The sequence below is a fragment of the Tamandua tetradactyla genome, chromosome 11, assembly GCF_023851605.1.
Source record: "Tamandua tetradactyla isolate mTamTet1 chromosome 11, mTamTet1.pri, whole genome shotgun sequence".
In the NCBI taxonomy this organism is placed as follows: domain Eukaryota; kingdom Metazoa; phylum Chordata; class Mammalia; order Pilosa; family Myrmecophagidae; genus Tamandua; species Tamandua tetradactyla.
The window spans coordinates 49,832,965-49,854,430 of NC_135337.1; the positions used below are offsets into that span (position 1 = coordinate 49,832,965).

Consider the following 21,466-nt stretch of genomic DNA (forward strand, 5'->3'; position numbering starts at 1 on the left):
AACTGTCCTTGAGTTAATCAGGCTTGAACTTAAAAAGTTAATCATGAACGATTTACTATAAAGTAAAGTCATAACTTACCAATCTGGGCCATAATCTGACAAAGAGCAATCTGTTTTAAATATGTGGATTTCCCACTCATATTTGGTCCAGTTATGATCAGAAAATTGCTCCCTTCTGTAATATAAGTATTGTTGGCAACAGGTTTTTCCACAGATATCTTCTCAAGAATAGGGTGCCATCCTTGCTTGATTGCTAATGTATCAGTAAATTCTGGCCGAACTAAAGAAAAAAAATAGAATAATGGGTTTGAAATATATTTCTATCTAAAGGTTTTGTGGTGTGAATATACTATGTATATTTACTGAGGCTACTGAGGAACTATAGAATTAAGGACCAGGAGTTAGAACTTGAATGTTTATTTTGGGGGGGTGCTCAATTCAACCATAACAACATCCTACCTAAACCTTTCTCCTTTATAACGGATACAATTTCATTGCAATCGCAATTTCTCACTGTTCTGGGCACCAAACAGTTGATAAAATTTTCAGATTTGCGTAGGCTAAAATACACACGCACAAACAAACACACACAACAAGCCACTGACAATACTTTTAAAACAGTTGGCTACCAGTACTATAGAATTGTGCATTTATTTAATCCAACCTTAAATATTATCTTAAATTTCACATACTTGGCTTTTAAAATGAGGTATGACTATAGAGTAAACAAAATACAAAAATAATTTGCTGTGCAGATTTTGTCACGAAAGTAACATCAAAGAGAGAAAAATCAGAAGCAAACATTTATAATCAAGGCCTATGTATGGGGATACAAAATGAATGACATAGGGCGGGCCATGATGGCTCAGCAGGCAGAGTTCTCGCCTGCCATGCCAGAGACCCGGGTTCGATTCCTGGTGCCTGCTCATGCAAAAAACAAACAAACAAACAAAATGAATGACATAATTCCTGATCTTGAGATGTTCACATCTAAGGAGTTAGTTAAGAAACTCATTTATTTGTCAATTAGTATTAGCACATTACTTCTTAATGAGTCCTCAGATTTGATCTTTATAAATTTAGAACATTGTCATTTTCACCAAAGAGAGACCTCTGCAGTCTTATTTTAGGAACCTTTAATGTTTCATGCATAACTTTATTTTTCTGATTTTTCAGTTTCCCAGTGAATGGCTTTATGGCTTTTAAAGGAAAGTTTAAACATAATTTCACTTTTCCTCTTTGTGTCTTAGTCTAGGAGCACAGGAAAGAGACTATAATTTCAAATAAAAAGTTTAAAATATTCATACTTGTTATATAAAATGTCTGAATGAAATATAAATTTTAGTGTGCAACATGCTTATTCCAAAGAAAGTAACTTACCATAGTCTGAAAGAGTGCAGGCATGAGCGAATGACAGTAGCATATCCAGCATTGACACAGTGTCAGAGAGTTTATACAAACAATGAACATGCTCATAAATCTCACTAAGTAGTTTGCACACTATCCTGAAAGTACACATGATAAAATATATAATAATGCTCTTGGAAAGGGGCATACAATGCAATTGTAAAACCATATTAAGTTCATTGCTTAAGGTAAAAAAAAACAAAAACACAAAAAACATTCACAGTTGGGTTATACACTACAGACAGTTTATTGTTCAAATAGCTCATTTTAAGAGATGAGGACATTTGAACCCATGCTCAAGGTCATAGCTACTTAGTGGCAAATAATTTGTTTTCTAGTGTTTTGTTTAAAACCATACTTTTAAATGACTGCTTTTATAATCAATAAAAATATTTTTATAAAGGTCAAATCAAGCCCTCACAACACTTGGACAGATCCCATTGGCTAATAATTTGGTATTTTTGCAAATATTAAGCTCAACACAAAGAAAAAATATTATGCATTTTTCTCTCTCCCATTCTCTCTCTCTTTCACACATACCTCATTTCCCACCACCACAATATAATTATTTTAGCTCTTATGAGTCAGTTATCACACTGTGATACAGTGGTGCAAAAGCTTTTCCTTTACAAGGAGAAACAGTGTATCCAAAACTGTGGTCCACATCCTGAAATTGTTTTAAAAGTCCACCCTTCCTCCTCATCTCAGCCCATAATTCTGAACCTTCTATTTCTTCTTCCTAGCTACACCGCCACTGTTTAACGAACAGCAAAAAAAGCTGGCACTATTGTAATTTTGTTGCCATAGAAATATCAAGGAATGAGAAACTGAGGGTTTAGAGACCACGGGAAAAGAATAAGTTGAATGAAGTCCAAGACAAGCCCATGATGTGCCAAGCTGAAACACCACAGTACATTTTGCAAAAGTATTTGTCATGATGGTATTTTTTTTGCAATCATAATTCCCCTGAAGCTTCTGTGAGTGAGGCTCAGTGATGCTAATAACAATGATAGACTTCAAAATTTTTAACCATTCTTCCAGGAAGTGTTCTTTCTCTACTAGCATTCATAATTCTACGATTGTCTGCAATCATACTAAAGTCAATTAATACAATTTATCAAATTTTTCCAAATCAAACCAATTTAATTCAATATTCAAATACTTCAAATGCTCTTACATGTAAGTCATGTGATAGATTTCTCTCAAAGACTCTTGGCATCTTTCATTCATTTTAATTAAATCTGCTGATGTAAAGCTATAAGAATTTCTCACTTTAGAAATCTGCTAGGAAATTAAAAAGCAAGTATCAAGATACACGCACACTCCTATTAAATAAAACATAAAATTGTAAGTAAAATTTAAGGTAATCACTTGAATTTTTGAGATGTAGTATCACAAAGAAAGATCTTTTTCTCTCTTGTGAGACCCGGGTTTCACAAGAGAAGAAAGATTTTCTTTTTCTCTCTTGTGAGAGAAAAAGAAGACAGCTTCCAGGGTTAAAGCAAGATATTTTTACTTTAGTCAATCTGACAATGACTATTTTGAAAGGCCTTAAAGGCTGTGTAAAAATACTATGTCTTATTACCAAATAATATAAAAATAGACATGTGGTCTTTACTCCATCTCTGATCACTATGTCAGTCCTTGTTCCATTCCTAAACTTCATCAATCTCTAACCCATTACTGAAGTGTAACCCATTCTTTATTTCACCCCATTCCTCATTCCTCAGTAATACTGTGTGCATGTGTGCATGTGTGTGTGTGTGTATCCCTGAAGGCTAAATGGTTTATTTTCGTCAGGAGGTACTCCTGAGAACAGAGAAGGCAAATGTTAGATTTGCTTAGACTTTTCTAACTGGTATATTGTGGGGGTCTAGGTATATAGAAAAACATTTTTTCTGTGGTCTAAAGGTTTAGAAATATTGGGTTTCAAAAAAGTTACACAGACTTCTCTACTTCAGGATTTTTTAAACCTTTAATAGGCAAATGAGAACTATCGAAACAGGAAATGATACAGTATTTTTCAGATTTCTTTTATCATGAGTATCTTCTGGACTTTCTTTCTTCCTTTTTTTTTTTATTCCCCACACCAGGCTATCAGGAGTGTAGGAAACAGTGTTTGATATTTCTCAAAAAAGCCCCTGAATCACTCTTAGATTAGTAAAACTGTTAGGTGGGTGGTTAAGAGTAGAAGGAGAAGCAATATACAGAACATTCAGACATTTGGCATATAAAACTCCAGGACTGCCTGAACATATGTAAATGCAATTCTGTAGAAAAATAAACAATAATTTCCTAACTGAATACTCCATAATGAACCTTAATAAATTCTGAAGGAAGTTGATCACGGGGTAGGGCTGTACAATCTGTACTCATCTGAATGAAAAATCCTCGGGCAGAGCTAAAGCTTGTCCTTAAAGGAAGACTGTATTTTTCTGCAAGCTGCATTATCATTCCTAGTGATTAAAAATAAGAAAAATAAAACAAAACAAAACAATTATAATGAGAAAATTATTCTTTCCTTTTAAAAAGTCATCAAATGATTTTTCATGTTAATTTATGCATAAATAGAGAGGTCGTTACCTTTAAACTCTAAAGGTGTTTAATGTCTAAAAGATGTGGATTATCATTCTTTTACAAAATTCATTATATTACAAAGACACTCATTCTGAGTATTTTGAAAGGAGAAAAAACTGCAAAAATTGAAATAAAACACACAAAAAAGCAAGACTATTTTATATACTGTTAGAGTTAACATCAGAAGTTTTTATTTATTATTCATTCTACCTTTTTAAAAGGAAGAAAACAGCATAAATTATAATAATCATTAATTCACAATAAGAAATTTTCTTTGCAAAACATATTTTACAAAATGAAATAGTCCAAAAAAAGAAATAGATGATTCAACAAATAAAATTCTTTAAATACAAATCTCTCTTTGGCTTCAAACTCACTTTGGAGCTCTAACTTACAAACTTAATGAACCATATTAATATTAAGAACATTACTTGAAAAAACTAAACATCTTCATTTCTCAAAACAGTTCCTCCTTCTGATTTTCCTGCTTTTCTTAATGGTACCCCATTTTCAGGCTAGAAATCTCTATTAGTGCTAAAAGTCATGTTTGTCTTTACCATGACATATCTATTCAATTATTAACTCCTATAAATTCTTCCTTTTACCTTTGCATTAATCTCTTAACCAGATACACTACTATAGCACTAAATAGTGCTTTATTAACTTGTACTATTTTTATTTGGCCTTGTGTCTTCATCTCTCCACTCAAATTCATGTAACACATTATAGGTTAACTTTGACCAATTTCAATGCAGTGCAAAAATATCTCAGTGCCTCTTCACCCTCCTTGGGAAAAGAGCCAAACTTCTGGTCTTCAAAGATTAAATTCTTGTCCCCAGTCTACATTTGCAATCTGATCTCTCATTAGTCCTGTAAAGTAACATCCTATTCCATCCTAACGGGTTTCCTCACTCACTCCTTGTGGTGTGCTGTTCCTCTGTGTTTCTATTATGCAACTACCTGTGTGTAGAATCCCTTTCTAAGGAGAACACCTCTGCTAAAATCCTTCCGTTCACTTGCCTTCAGACCTAGTCACTCGCTGACCCTCTACTCTGCTATAATTTTCTTCATATATTTTATATTGTGAAAATATATTTCTATCCACTTGTTAGTTTCTTATTGTCTGTCTCCCCTACTATAACATAAGCTCCACGAGGGCAGGAACATCGTCTTATTCACTAATGTATTCCCCATACCTAGAACAGTATCTGCAATAGTAAGAGTTCAATAAATATTTATTAAATGAATGAATTACTAGACTGGTTCAAATACCACCTATTCTGGAGAAAAATAATTTCTCCCTTCCACTGCAAACCTTTAGTACTGATAGCTTGCATTTTCCATATAACTTACAGATGTTGTATGAGGATGACATTTAACTTAGGAGAAAAAAAAAGACACATTATAAATATTTGAGATCTTGGTTTTTTTTATTAATTAAAAAATTAACTAACACAACATTTAGAAATCATTCCATTCTACACATACAATCAGCAATTCTTAATATCATCACATAGATGCATATTCATCGTTTCTTAGTACACTTGCATCGATTGAGAAAAAGAAATAAAACGATAATAGAGAGAAAAAAATAAAAAATACATAAAGAAAGAAAAAAGAAAAAAGAAGAAAGAAAAAAAATTATACCTCAGATGCAGCTTCATTCAGTGTTTTAACCTAATTACATTACAATTAGGTAGTATTGTGCTGTCCATTTCTGAGTTTTTGTATCCAGTCTTGTTGCACAGTCTGTATCCCTTCAGCTCCAATTACCCATTATCTTACCCTATTTCTATCTCCTGATGGTCTCTGTTACCAATGACATATTCCAAGTTTATTCTCGAATGTCTGTTCACATCAGTGGGACCATACAGTATTTGTCCTTTAGTTTTTGGCTAGACTCACTCAGCATAATGTTCTCTAGGTCCATCCATGTTATTACATGCTTCATAAGTTCATTCTGTCTTAAAGCTGCATAATATTCCATCGTATGTATATACCACAGTTTGTTTAGCCACTCGTCTGTTGATGGACATTTTGGCTGTTTCCATCTCTTTGCAATTGTAAATAACGCTGCTATAAACATTGGTGTGCAAATGTCCGTTTGTGTCTTTGCCCTTAAGTCCTCTGAGTAGATACCTAGCAATGGTATTGCTGGGTCGTATGGCAATTCTATATTCAGCTTTTTGAGGAACCGCCAAACTGCCTTCCACAGTGGTTGCACCATTTGACATTCCCACCAACAGTGGATAAGTGTGCCTCTTTCTCCACATCCTCTCCAGCACTTGTCATTTTCTGTTTTGTTGATAATGGCCATTCTGGTGGGTGTGAGATGATACCTCATTGTGGTTTTGATTTGCATTTCTCTAATGGCCAGGGACACTGAGCATCTCTTCATGTGCCTTTTGGCCATTTGTATTTCCTCTTCTGAGAGGTGTCTGTTCAAATCTTTTTCCCATTTTGTAATTGGATTGGCTGTCTTTTTGTTGTTGAGTTGAACAATCTCTTTATAAATTCTGGATACTAGACCTTTATCTGATATGTCGTGTCCAAATATTGTCTCCCATTGTGTAGGCTGTCTTTCTACTTTCTTGATGAAGTTCTTTGATGCACAGAAGTGTTTAATTTTGAGGAGCTCCCATTTATTTATTTATTTCTTCAGTGCTCTTGCTTTAGGTTTAAGGTCCATAAAACCGACTCCAATTGTAAGATTCATAAGATATCTCCCTACATTTTCCTCTAACTGTTTTATGGTCTTAGACCTAATGTTTAGATCTTTGATCCATTTTGAGTTAACTTTTATATAGGGTGTGAGATACAGGTCCTCTTTCATTCTTTTGCATATAGATATCCAGTTCTCTAGGCATCATTTATTGAAGAGACTGTTCTGTCCCAGGTGAGTTGGCTTGACTGCCTTATCAAAGATCAATTGTCCATAGATGAGACGGTCTATACCTGAACACTCTGTTCGATTCCATTGCTCAAATATCTATCTTTATGCCAGTACCATGCTGTTCTGACCACTGTGGCATCATAATATGCCTTAAAGTCAGGCAGCGTGAGACCTCCAGCTTCATTTTTTTTCCTCAAGATACTTTTAGCAATTCGGGGCACCCTGCCCTTCCAGATAAATTTGCTTATTGGTTTTTCTATTTCTGAAAAGTTGTTGGGATTTTGATTGGTATTGCGTTGAATCTGTAAATCAATTTAGGTAGAATTGATAACTATATTTAGTCTTCCAATCCATGAACACGGTATGCCCTTCCATCTATTTAGGTCTTCTGTGATTTCTTTTAACAGTTTTTTGTAGGTTTCTTTGTATAGGTCTTTTGTCTCTTTAGTTAAATTTATTCCTAAGTATTTTATTATTTTAGTTGCAATTGTAAATGGAATTCGTTTCTTGATTTCCCCCTCAGCTTGTTCATTGCTAGTGTATAGAAACACTACAGATTTTTGAATGGTGATCTTGTAACCTGCTACTTTGCTGTACTCATTTATGAGCTCTAGTAGTTTTGCTGTGGATTTTTCAGGGTTTTCGACGTATAGTATCATATCATCTGCAAACAGTGACAGTTTTACTTCTTCCTTTCCAATTTTGATGCCTTGTATTTCTTCTTCTTGTCTAATTGCTCCGGCTAGAACCTCCAACACGATGTTGAATAACAGTGGTGATAGTGGACATCCTTGTCTTGTTCCTGATCTTAGGGGGAAAGTTTTCAATTTTGCCCCATTGAGGATGATATTAGCTGTGGGTTTTTCATATATTCTCTCTATCATTTTAAGGAGGTTCCCTTGTATTCCTATCCTTTGAAATGTTTTCAACAGGAAAAGATGTTGAATCTTGTCAAATGCCTTCTCTGCATCAATTGAGATGATCATGTGATTTTTCTGCTTTGATTTGTTGATATGGTGTATTACATTAATTGATTTTCTTATGGTGAACCATCCTTGCATACCTGGGATGAATCCTACTTGGTCATGATGTATAATTCTTTTAATGTGTTGCTGGATTTGATTTGCTAGAATTTTGTTGAGGATTTTTGCATCTATATTCGTTAGAGAGATAGGTCTGTAGTTTTCTTTTTTTGTAGTATCTTTGCCTGGTTTTGGTATGAGGGTGATGTTGGATCATAGAATGAATTAGGTAGTTTTCCCTCCACTTCGATTTTTTTGAATAGTTTGAGCAGGATTGGTACTAATTCTTTCTGAAATGTTTGGTAGAATTCACATGTGAAGCCATCTGGTCCTGGACTTTTTTTTTTGGGAAGGTTTTGAATGACTGATTCAATTTCTTTACTTGTGACTGGTTTTTTGAGGTCATCTATTTCTTCTTGAGTCAAAGTTGGTTGTTCATGCCTTTCTAGGAACTTGTCCATTTCATCTACATTGTTGTATTTATTAGCATAGAGCTGTTCATAGTATCCTGTTATTACCTCCTTTATTTCTGTGAGGTCAGTGGTTATGTCTCCTTTTCCATTTCTGATCTTATTTATTTGCATCCTCTCTCTTCTTCTTTTTGTCAATCTTGCTAAGGGCCCATCAATCTTGTTGATTTTCTCATAGAACCAACTTCTGGTCTTATTGATTTTTCTCTATTGTTTTCATGTTCTCAATTTCATTTATTTCTGCTCTAATCTTTGTTATTTCTTTCCTTTTGCTTGCTTTGGGGTTAATTTGCTGTTCTTTCTCCAGTTCTTCCAAGTGGACAGTCAGTTTCTGAATTTTTGCCCTTTCTTCTTTTTTGATATAGGCATTTAGGGCAATAAATTTCCCTCTTAGCACTGCCTTTGCTGCGTTCCATAGGTTTTGATATGTTGTGTTTTCATTTTCATTTGCCTTGAGATATTTACTAATTTCTCTTGTAATTTCTTCCTTGACCCACTGGTTGTTTAACAGTGTGTTGTTGAGCCTCCACATATTTGTGAATTTTCTGGCACTCTGCCTATTGTTGATTTCCAACTTCATTCCTTTATGATCTGAGAAAGTGTTGTGTATGATTTCAATCTTTTTAAATTTGTTGAGACTTGCTTTGTGATCCAGCATATGGTCTATCTTTGAGAATGATCCATGAGCACTTGAGAAAAAGGTGTATCCTGCTGTCGTGGGGTGTAATGTCCTATAAATGTCTGTTAAGTCTAGCTCATTTATTGTATATTCAAATTCTCTGTTTCTTTATTGATCCTCTGTCTAGATGGTCTGTCCATTGATGAGAGTGGGGAATTGAAGTCTCCAACTATTATGGCAGATGTGTCTATTTCCCTTTTCAGTATTTGTAGTATATTCCTCACGTATTTTGGGGCATTCTGATTTGGTGCATAAATATTTATGATTGTTATGTCTTCTTGTTTAATTGTTCCTTTTATTAGTAGATGGTATCCTTCTTTGTCTCTTTCAACTGTTTTACATTTGAAGTCTAATTTGTTGGATATTAGTATAGCCACTCCTGCTCTTTTCTGGTTGTTATTTGCATGAAATATCTTTTCCCAACCTTTCACTTTCAACCTATGTTTATCTTTGGGTCTAAGATGTGTTTCCTGTAGACAGCATATAGAAGGATCCTGTTTTTTAATCCATTCTGCCAATCTATGTCTTTTGATTGGGGAAGTCAGTCCATTAACACTTAGTGTTATTACTGTTTGGGTAATACTTTCCTCTACCATTTTGCCTTTTGTATTTTATATGTCATATCTAATTTTCCTTCTTTCTACACTCTTCTCCACACCTCTCTCTTCTGTCTTTTCGTATCTGACTCTAGTGCTCCCTTTAGTATTTCTTGCAGAGCTGGTCTCTTGGTCACAAATTCTCTCAGTGACTTTTTGTCTGAAAATGTTTTAATTTCTCCCTCATTTTTGAAGGACAATTTTGCTGGATATAGAATTCTTGGTTGGCAGTTTTTCTCTTTTAGTAATTTAAAAATATCATCCCACTGTCTTCTTGCCTCCATGGTTTCTGCTGAGAAATCTACACATAGTTTTATTGGGTTTCCCTTGTATGTGATGGATTGTTTTTCTCTTGCTGCTTTCAAGATCCTCTCTTTCTCTTTGACCTCTGACATTCTAACTAGTAAGTGTCTTGGAGAACGCCTATTTGGATCTATTCTCTTTGGGGTGCGCTGCACTTCTTGGATCTGTAATTTTAGGTCTTTCATAAGAGTTGGGAAATTTCCAGTGATAATTTCTTCCATTAGTTTTTCTCCTCCTTTTCCCTTCTTTTCTTCTGGGACACCCACAACACGTATATTTGTACGCTTCATATTATCATTCAATTCCCTGAGCCCCTGTTCAAATTTTTCCATTCTTTTCCCTATAGTTTGTTTCTTTTTGGATTTCAGATGTTCCATCCTCTAGTTCACTAATTCTAGCCTCTGTCTCTTGAAATCTACCATTGTAGGTTTCCATTGTTTTTTTCATCTCTTCTACTGTATCTTTCATTCCCATAAGTTCTGTGATTTCTTTTTTCAGACTTTCCATTTCTTCTTTTTGTTCAGCCCATGTCTTCTTCATGTCCTCCCTCAATTTATTGATTTGGTTTTTGAAGAGGTTTTTCATTTCTGTTCGTATATTCAGAATTAGTTTTCTCAGGTCCTGTATCTCATTTGAACTATTGGTTTGTTCCTTTGACTGGGCCATATCTTCAATTTTCCTGGTGTGATTTGTTATTTTTTGCTGGCGTCTGGACATTTAATCAGATTTCCCTGAGTGTGAGACCCAGCAGGTTGAAAGATTTTCCTGTGAAGTCTCTGGACTCTGTTTTTTTTATCCTGCCCAGTAGGTGGCGCTTGTCTGTATGTGGGCCCTACCAGCAAAAGGTGTTGTGGCTCCTTTATTAATGCCACTATTGGTGTTTGGTTGGACCACTGGCCGCCGCGGCCTGGGGAACTCGCCGACCCGAGACCCGCCGCCGGACCGGGAAGCCGCCCGCGGGGGAGGGGCGCAGGTCGCCGGCCGCCACGGCTTGGGGAGCCTGCTGATCCGAGACTCATAGCCGGTCCGGGAAGCCACCCGCGAAAGAGGGGCGCCGGCTGCCGCGGCTTGGGAAACTTGCCTCTCCGAGACTTTCAGCCGGTCCGGGAAGGAGGGAGGGAGGGGTGCCGGCCGCCAGCCGCCGCGGCCCTGGGAAGTGCATGCCACTCGGGGAGCTCACCGCAGCGGAGTCTTGCAGACGGTCTAGCCAGTCTAGACTGGGGTACGCTGTGTGTCCGTTCCCTGCTTGGCCCTGGGAGATGGTCTGCACTGTTTCTGGTCACCTAGTAGTTGCTCTGGAGGAGGAACTAAGACGTGCGTACCTTACTAAGCCGCCATCTTGGCCCCCTCTCCGAGATCTTGATTTTTTTTAAAAAGACTCTTTAAATGACAATTTAATCTTATCAGTTTTGTTGGCTAGCATCACCAGCAAAAAAGCACATTATGTCTTAAAAAGTTTGTTTTATTCCTAAAAACCAGAAAATAGTATTATTTAAGCATGCCAAAGATATTTTCAAATAATTAAATACCTGCTATGTCATCTACAATCTCTGTATATGTTCTTCTAGCTATGTCAAGAAATTCATTTATATTTGACTTAACCGCATAGCATTTCTGGGTCCTCATATTCAGACATCCTTTCATGTATCTTGCATCATCGTTGATTACTGTCTTAATCTTTTCAAGTATGATTCCAAATCTAAAAAGAACATTATAATCTATAAGTCAAAGTTATCTTTACTTTTAATTTTAGAGGTATAATTAATAACAGAAAATAACATTTTCTTAAAATCACTGGCGAAAAGGTATTTTGAAATAACTAATTAAGCAAAAAATATTTACATTTACACAAGTGAGAGTTGTGACTATGTCAATTTTGAACTATTTCAACAGTAAGGATTAGTCTCCTAAAGTAGAATGAGGCTACCAAGAGCAATTTTAGATCTTATAATAAGCTGATCCCCCAAATTATACACACTGACTATTATCTATGAATACAAAATACATTTCTGAAGAATTGTTATAAAAATTCTGGCTTTACTCCCCTTCATTCACTAAACATTTACTGACACTTATCATGTGTCAAGCATTCTGTTAGGTACAGGGATTCACGGAGTAATTAAGCATGTATTGTGAGATGGTTTAATCAGAACCTCACAATTATCAGTGATCAAGTACAGTGATTATGCAAATCAGAAATGTGGCAGTAACTATTTTCCTAATCTTTTATTTTATTCTGTATTATTTGAAATTACCCTGGTTTTATTATGAATTTCAGCTTATGGCCTCACACAAAGTACAAATCTTGAATTAAGAAAATAACCATTCTTAATTATCACAAGTCTTTTCAATCAAGAACTAGGGTACCATTGTTAAAAACAATATTAAAATTAAACTGCTCAGTATTTAGATTATATTCAATATTAATTTCACTACTTTTTGGTTACATTAGGCCCTTTGTGATTTAACAAACGAATCTATTTTTATATTTGAAAATCTTTCCAACGAGAATGGCTAGAAAAGAAATATTAAATTGTGCATGGAATTCAATTTTTTATGTTATTCTAATTGTCCATTAGCACAAATAATCAATGTGCCATTATTCTATTTATTAAAATTATAAGGTGAAATTTATAATCTGAGTTTTGATGAAGAGTGTAAACAGCATTTAAAGAGCATTATAAACAAAGCCAGAGTTATTATTCTATAGAATATAGAGTCCTTTAAATCAGTTATCAGGAAGAAAGGAATAATTTATTATTCTATTTTAACAGTTGAGTCACAAAGACCTCTTGTCTTCCAAGGAACCATAGTAAGCTCTTAATAAAGGTGTGTTACAGTTCTTCAGAACAACCTATTAAAAAAAAATTAAAATAGTTAAGGATATTAAATTCTGACATTATTCAAATATCACATTTTATATTTGTTTAATACTATACAATTTACCAAGCATTTTCTTGCTTTTATTTCTCCATTTATATACACATAAGCAATATTTTAGTTATGTAGGCAAGGTCAGATGGTATCCTTCCCATTTTCCAGGTCAAAAGCACATGGCTAATAAATATCATCTCCTCTTCACTATAATGATTTTAAATTTTCTTTTGTTTTCTAACTAATTGTTAACATCTAACCTCTTGCTAAAGGTAGGTCTTTAAACAACTTCCACTGCACATTTAGAGTACTCTACATGTATCTCCAAAATTTGGAATATATATACATTAATCTAAAAGAGTTCTTAGCATGCTTATAAATACAGCAAATTCCCCACTCTTAAATGACATAGTAGGGATTTTATTTTGCTTAATGGAAACTATGAGTAGTCACAAATTGAATAAACAGAAAAAAAGAGAACAAAGAATAGTTAGCTTGAACCTTCAACTCCTATTCCAGTTTTCTATGAGACAAAAGAAATAATTTTTTAAATAACATTTTTTGTTGCTGAATAGAAAAATAAGAGGCACATATTGATAAAAACTAGAAAATCTACTGAGGCATAAGGAAAAAAATGTAAAACAGTCAAATTATACCATCCTTCCAAAGATAAATACTATTAAAACTATGATGTGTTCTGTTTTGCTATAGCAAATAAAAAGTTTTCTATCACTGAATCATTTTCCTCCTCTATTCGCTTATTTTAATAATTCATAGTATTCACTTCCCTAATTATTCATTACTTCCCTAACTATTTTTATACTCTACTTATCTACTTACAATCTGTTTAAAACTCCTCACAAATCTAAATAATGTAACAGTAAACATTGGGCAGAAGTTTTGGTCAATATTTCTGAATATTTCTTTAGGACAGATTCCTAGAAGGAGGACCAAAAGGTATGTTATATGTTGTGAAACTTTCCTGGAAAGTATGTACAATTTGTACTACTACCGGCTGTCTATGAAGGTGCTGTTCTCTCCTTAGCAAAGCATAGCATCCATTAGGGAAAAAAAATCTTTGCTTCTTTATAGATAAAAACTATGGTTTTAATTTGAATTTCTTTGACTAAGAGTGCGATTGGACACTTTGCTGCTATTCATTAACCATTTTGACTTCCTTTGTTTGGTCATTTTTCATTGGCATATTAGTAGTTTCTTATGGAAACTATACAAGTTTTATGATGACAAAAATGAATACTTTGTCTATCATTTGTCACGATTTTTTTCTTTGTCTTTTATTATATTGACACATCAAAATTTGAAATCTGTGTTTCATCAAGTCTAAAAACATTTTTTTAGTGATTTATTTCACCCCTTCCATTTTAAGGTAACACTTGAAATCTTTTTGGCCAGATTACTAGTTTCATTATTTACTTTTTTTTTTTTTTTTTTTTTTTTTTTTTTAAGGAAAGACAGAGAGAAGGAAGGAAGGATAGAAGGAAGGAAGGAAGGAAGAAAGGGAAACATCTTTAAACATTTTCTTGTTTTATTGTATTCTGTTTCTCCATTTTTGTTACATGGGCTGGGGCCGGGAATCGAACCGAGGTCCTCCGGCATAGCAGGCAAGCACTTTGCCCGCTGAGCCACCGCGGCCCACCCTCATTATTTACTTTTTAAGAATGAACCCTATAATATGATTAATCTGGGTTTTAATTCATTTTTCTTTTTGAAAAGGAGTTATTTTGTCACTTTTATAAAAAATGTTTTACAAAATGCAATATTTAAAAATTGATAAAAATCACTATTTTGTAACAATTATTGTAACACTTGCTTTGAATAAGAGTCACCAATAAATAATAAAATCAGGAGATGACAGTTTGATGAGGAGCAGGATGTTTACAAAGTTTCACAGTATCTCTCCACTAATTACTAAAGAAAATATGGTAACTTCACAATGAAGAGATTGATTCAAAGTTAACATCACCAATAATGGGGAAATATCATATGCTTCCTCATGTTATGTATGCAGAAGGATATCACATTGCTCACAGGGCATCACTACTAAAAATTCTTAAGTTGAATCTAATCATGAGGAAACAGTCACACAAATCCAATTTTAGGAATATCCAATAAAATAAATGACTCATTCTTAAAAATGTTAATGCCATGAAAGATAAAGACAGACTGAAAAACTTTTCCAGTTTAAAAGCATCTAGGGGGTGTGAGGGTACTTCAGTAGTAGAATTCTCATGTGGGAGACCTGGGTTCAATTCCCAGTCCATACAAACAAACAAAAACTTCAACAAATGGTGCTGTAATAATGGGGTACTCACATGGGAAAAGAATGAAACATGACCCCACCATAGAGCATACAAAAAAAAAGTATATACAAAAGCATCTTAAAAACATGACATTAAAACCAATGAATGTATCAACAGATGAATGGATAAAAAAATGTGATATATAAGTACAATAGAATATTATTCATACATGAAAAGAGATGAATCTTGAAGATATCATGTTGAGTAAGATAAGCCAGACACAAAAGGACAAAAAATGTATGATCTCATTTATATCAAATAATTACAATATGCAAATTCATAGACACAGATTACCAAAGATGGGGGAGGAAAAACGGGAGTAATTGTTTAGTGGGCAAAGAGTTTACCTGTGGGGTGAGGGACAAGTTTTAGTAATGGATGGTGGTGATGGTAGGACAGTATTGTGAATATAATTAATATCACTGCTTTGCATATTTGAAAGTGATCAAAATGTGGAATTTTATGTTGCATAAATGTTAACACAATAAACATTTAAAAACAAAAAGAAACTGTACACAACAAACAGTGAATCCTAAAGCAAACCATGGACTTTAGATAATACAATTTAACAGTATTAGTTCATCAATTGTAACAAAGGTATCATACTTTCTGTGTAATTCTTCTGGAAATCTACAACTTCTCTAAAAAATAAAGTGCATTAAAAATATTTTTAAAAATGCATGATTCTGGATTGAACACAGGAACTGAAAAAACTGCTCTAAAAATTATTACATTATTAGGAAAATTGGAAAATTTGAATATGGACTATACATTATGTGCCTGTGTCAACGTTAAATATCCTGAATTTGATAACATAATTATGGTTTCATAAGAGGATGTTCTTATTCTTAGGAAATATACACTAGCATTTAGGTACTGCAATTTATTCTTGATGGCTCAGTAAAAATGATAATCAGGATAACAGTATATATTAATATGTATGAATGTGTACTGTGTATGTAAACCTAGAAAACAGAGAGAAAGAATGTGGCAAAATGTTAATAACTGATGGATCTAGGTGAAAAATAAGGGAATTCATTTTACTACTCTTGCAATTTTTCTGTAAGTTTGAAATTTTCTCAAAGTAAAAGGTAAAAACAAAACAAACAAAAAACAAAACAAAACAAAAAAACAAAATATGCCAGACAAATTTTGTACAATATACACACATTTACATTACCTTTAAGGGATCCACAAGTTCCAAGGTATGTTTTAGGTATATTAAATTTGTTATCTTTGATTCGGCTGCATTAACCTGTTCATATAAAAACCCAAATGTGTATATCATAGATAGTTAAGCCAAGAATGGTTTTAACTTCTTGAGCGTTCTGTACTTAATATTTTTGTTTATCAACCAAGCTATGATGCTAGTAGAAAGAATGATTAGATTATTGACCCATCAAAATAAATCTACTGCACTCTCCTCCTAAAAGTCTGACAATGGGAAAAATTCACTTAATTGTATCCAATTTTCATTTATATTTCAGTCCCTGGTGTCAAGTTTAAACCGTAGTAGCTATAGGAAATATATTTCAGAGCAGCATAAGAGGCTACGATTAACTGCAAAAGGTGCAAAGGGTATTTGTGGATAGATAGTAATTGAAAAGCTGAATCTAAATTTCTTAGTTTCTCTGATTGGTTTCTATGTATTCAAGAAAAACAGTTTTCACAATTCCAGTAGCCCGATTATAGTTTTCCCAAAGTAAAACAGGATCAACATTCTAAATTCTATGAATAAACTTTTTACAAATTAAATTTTACTATCTCTATGGCTAAGCAGTAGTACTGGACCTGAGGAAATAAGGAAAGTTCTTGTGGATGGAATAATTTACCAATACTGACAAAAGGAATGGGGCTTCAGGATGTTATAACTGATGTAATAATCTCAGTATAGAGCTGTTTCTTTGTGAGGACTCTAACCTATATACCCACCACACAATACCTTGACTGTTCTTTAACCAGGAGTCAATTTAGAAGAAATACCAAAAAGAATATTCTTAGCTCCCACAAGAGTTATCACATGTCTTCTTACAATGGAGTTCTAAAACTGACTAGAAGATTTAATAAATGAATGAATGAATGAGTAAATAAATAAATAAATTTTACCAAACAGAAGACAACTACCATCATCAGCAGCAAAGGAGAACATCTTCCAACCAGATCCACTATTACCTGAGTAACATTTTACTGTCACCACATAATAGCAAAATATATATACCACATTAGGTTCAGTCAGTCCTTAAAAGTATACAAACTACTTCCCTACTATGGGTAGAAATCTTTGGATAAGCATGTTGACAAGCATGTTAATAAAAGTCTGCCTCATTATCTGTATTAGTTAGGAAGAGGTAACACACAAATCAGACTCTTAATAATAACTTTCCTTTTTATTAAAGAGAGACCCATTAAGAGGAAACTGAAGTAAGAAAGGTGAAAAATAATAATGACTTGGACCAGACTGACGGCAGTGAAGTTGGTAAAAAAAAAAAAAAAAAAAAAAAGGGTCAAACTGTATTTTCTGATGGAAAGAATATATGATGTCAAGAATGATATGTATTTTTGGCCTGAACACTGAAAAATGAAGTTTTTATTAAATGAAATGGGGAAACAAAAGGAGAAACTGGTTTATGAAGAAAGAAGTTCACTTTTGGACATGGTTAGATAGAGATGCATATTATACACTCACATAAAAATGTCAAATAGACAGCTGCATGTATGGGTATACTGTTCATAGGAGAAATCGAGGATAGTGAAAGAAATTTAGGAATCATTAGCTTGATGGATGTATTCCATCCATAACAGATGGAATTAAAGCCATGAGATCAGATGTAAGTGCAAAAAGAAAAGTCAAAAGACAAATCCCTGGAGCATTCCAACATTTATAGCCAGGGAGATGAGGAAGAACCAGCAAAGGAGACAAGAATGACAGCTAAACAAGACATTCACTTCCAGCAATGCAAACTTAGTAACAGGAATTAACCCTTCCACTCAGATCAACTAAAAAGATGGACAAAAATTTTTAAAATCTGCTTGAAAGCATCAGATAACCAATAAGATAGCAAAGAATTATCAGGTGACGTCACATTAAGAAGATGGTGGGTCTAGGAGGTAAGTTGGTATTTGGGGTCACTTTTCTTCTGGGGCCATTTGCTGATCCTGGACAGGGCTTCTCAAAGACTAAAATGCTGATTAGAGCATTTAATTCACTTAGAGACATGGTGGAAAGTTGGAATTTAAGAAATTTGCCACCTGGCTTTCCAACATTTTTAGCAAAGGAAACAAGCCGTAGATTTCTCTTTCCCAAGGAAAGGGTATCCGCTTCAAAACTGCTGTAGAGAGACAAGAGGCTGGCAGCAAAACAGAGCAGTGGATGAAATGATCTTTAGGTGACATGGATGGAGATTTCTTTGTGGGCAATTAAAAATAATAAAGTATGAAAAAAAATGAATGATGAAAGCTTTCTCTCTGAAACCAGAAACAAAACAAGTATTCTGGCTATCTCACTTCTCTGCAATATTTTACTTGGAGGCCTTGGTCAGGGCAATAAGGTCCCCCTCTTCTACCAAAAAGTATAAGAAATGAAAACATAGATAAAATTTATATGAAGAAAATCCAAAAGATAATACAGATAATATTGTAGCATTAATGGTAAGATTAACAAGTTTGCTGAATCAAGGCCAACATGGAACAACAATTATATTTCTATATATCAATTACAAAAAAAGGAAACGTAAAAAAATGCCACTTCCAATAACAATTCAAAACCTATGAATAAATCTATGTTAAATGTTATAAATGAAAGACTTACATAAAGGAGTGATGTACTATGTTCATATATTACAAGTTTAAATGTTGTAAAGATTTCTAATCTCTCCAAATTGACTTATAGATTCAATGCAATCCCAATCAAAATCCCTTCAGTGTTTTCCCCCTGAAATCAATAAATTGATTCTAAAATATATACAGAAATGCAAAGAATGAAAAACATCCAAGACATCCTTGAAGAAAAATAAGGTAGAACGACTTACTCTACTGAATATTAAAGAAAGTATAAAATTATAGTAATTAAGTATCTGGGATATTAGAACAGGACTGACAGAATGGAACATTATAATCGAGTCTTGAAACATTTCAAGCAGATATGGGCACTTGTTACAAAACAAAGGTTGAACTGCAGAGCTGTGGGTGAAGGGACAAGTCTTTTATAGTGCCAGTATAATTATGAATCAGTATAGGAAAAAAATGAAACTTGGTCCCTACCTCATGTAATTTATTTGAGAAGTAGTTCCATTAAGTACAAGCAAGTGGATGGGGGAAGTAAGATATGGAAGGGAAGGAACACTTACATAAGGTGCATTAAGGAGCAGATTACCACTGTATGATACCATGGTTCAATTCTGCTGGAGACTTCTGAGAGATGGACACAGTAAGCTTCAGGTGCTATCTCCAAAGTAAGGAAAATCATTCACCAATACCTGCTCAGTACCGATTAAGGGTTGTTGCCAGGTGCATTGACTTCCAAATGGATGCTTATGTAACGACAGAAAGTCCTCAAGCAGTCTCAGGTGCTTGCAGAAGGAAACATCCCTTAGGCAACAGTGAATGCAAAGATGGGTGGCATACTAACAGCTAGTGGTCCCTAATAAGGAGTGGAAAAGCATGTTTAGAAATTGGGAGAAGATATTTGCAATGTAGGGCTCAAATTTATAATATGAAAAGAAGATCTATAAATCACAAAAGAAGATAAACAACCTAATAGAAAAATGGGTAAGAAAATTAAACAAGACTCACAAAAGAAGATATTCAAACAGTCAATATACATATTAAAATCAATATTCAAAATAAAACTAGAATGAGATACCATTATCTACCAACTACTACAGCTAATATTTTAATCTGATGATATCAAGTTTGGGGAAGGAGCAATGGGAATTCTCACACACTGGTGATGGGTGTGTAAACTGGTATGATCATTTTGAAAAAGATTTTGAAAAAGATTTTGGCATTATCTATTAAATTTAAAGATATGCATCTTCTATGCCTCAAAGATTCCACTTCTAACTATATATAACTATGGGCAAAAGTGTAATTAGAGCTTCTGGGAAGATGGCAGAACAGGATAGGTTTAGTTCATCCCTGCTCCAAGGAACAGCTACAGAAGTGACAGAAAAATTACCAGGACAGAGATTTCAGGTGCAAGTGACCTGAGAGGGTCTTCTAAACAACATAGGGAGGACCTGGTTGAAAAGTTGAGGAACTGAAATGCAGAGAACCAAAGAAAATCAAGCTAGTGCAAAGAACCTAAGGAACCTCTTTCAAAACGGAGGCCTGGAGCCTTCACGAGTGCATGGACAGGGAGGTGGGGATGAGAAAGTAAGTCAGGCTGTGCTCCTTGAACACATTACACCTACATATGCCACCCTACCCAGGCAACCCCCATGCACACTCCATATACCAGAGCCCCCACCTGTACCCATGCATCCTCGCCCCATACCCGCCCCATGCACATGCTCACCCCAGCCCTGGCCCACCCCCAAGCATTGCACAGGAGCACATCCACATGCGGCACCCCCAGACATGCGCCCCACACCCCACTTCTTGCATACCCCTCCCCTCTCCAAGGTACTGACGGTGCATCCATGCAACCCTGCCCCCCACCCCACTGCTACGCATGTGCACATCCCTACCCTAGCCACATCCCCAAGTTCTGTGCACAAGCATACCTGTATGCCTCCATCCCCGGACTCATGAATGCATGCGCCCCATGCTCTCCACACCTGTGCACCCTTGCCAGGCTTCATTGCCACAACCATAAGTGGCACACGCACCGTGCCCTCCCGACCGATACACGACAACCCCACTGTGATCTGCACACCTACACCCCACCCTTGAACATGCCATGCCCTCCTGATCCACGCACCAACCACCCCAACTGCGACCTGCACACCTATGCCCCACCCCTGCACACACATGCATCCTCATCCTGGACCCACATCCAGATCCTCACAGTCTGTGTACCTGTGCCTGACCCCACTCATATCTGCCCCCTTGCCACCCCAGAACCCCTACACCTTCCTCACACAAGAACTTACTACACCCTACCCAAGCTGCACCTCACACCCACAGCCCCCCATGCTGAACCCCCCAATCCCCCCACAGCCCATGATACTGGACACCAGTGTAGCATCCACATCCTGTACACTGCAACCTGCTAATGCATAATTGTTTCCTGCCCCAAGCCCCTCATCCTGCCACATGCACCTCATGCAAATATAAAACTTTGGTCTACTAAAGGAAATCAATTTCCAAAGTAAACCTATCAAA

The 21,466-nt window shown here is 35.1% G+C and overlaps 1 protein-coding gene across 6 annotated transcripts in view; it reads right to left on the minus strand.

The window, feature by feature from the left end:
• MSH4 (mutS homolog 4) overlaps positions 1–21,466 on the minus strand; it is a 132,797-nt gene that overhangs the window by 32,388 nt on the left and 78,943 nt on the right. For 5 of the 6 annotated variants that reach the window (XM_077120584.1, XM_077120582.1, XM_077120581.1 and 2 more), the window contains exons 9-15: positions 16,323–16,397; positions 12,737–12,801; positions 11,477–11,646; positions 3,727–3,863; positions 2,585–2,688; positions 1,381–1,505; positions 80–280 (exon numbers count right to left, since the gene is read on the minus strand). In XM_077120584.1, the coding sequence (XP_076976699.1) occupies positions 80–280; positions 1,381–1,505; positions 2,585–2,688; positions 3,727–3,863; positions 11,477–11,646; positions 12,737–12,801; positions 16,323–16,397 (877 nt within the window). The remainder of the gene's footprint in view (positions 1–79; positions 281–1,380; positions 1,506–2,584; positions 2,689–3,726; positions 3,864–11,476; positions 11,647–12,736; positions 12,802–16,322; positions 16,398–21,466) is intronic. The other variant, XM_077120583.1, reaches the window with a different exon arrangement.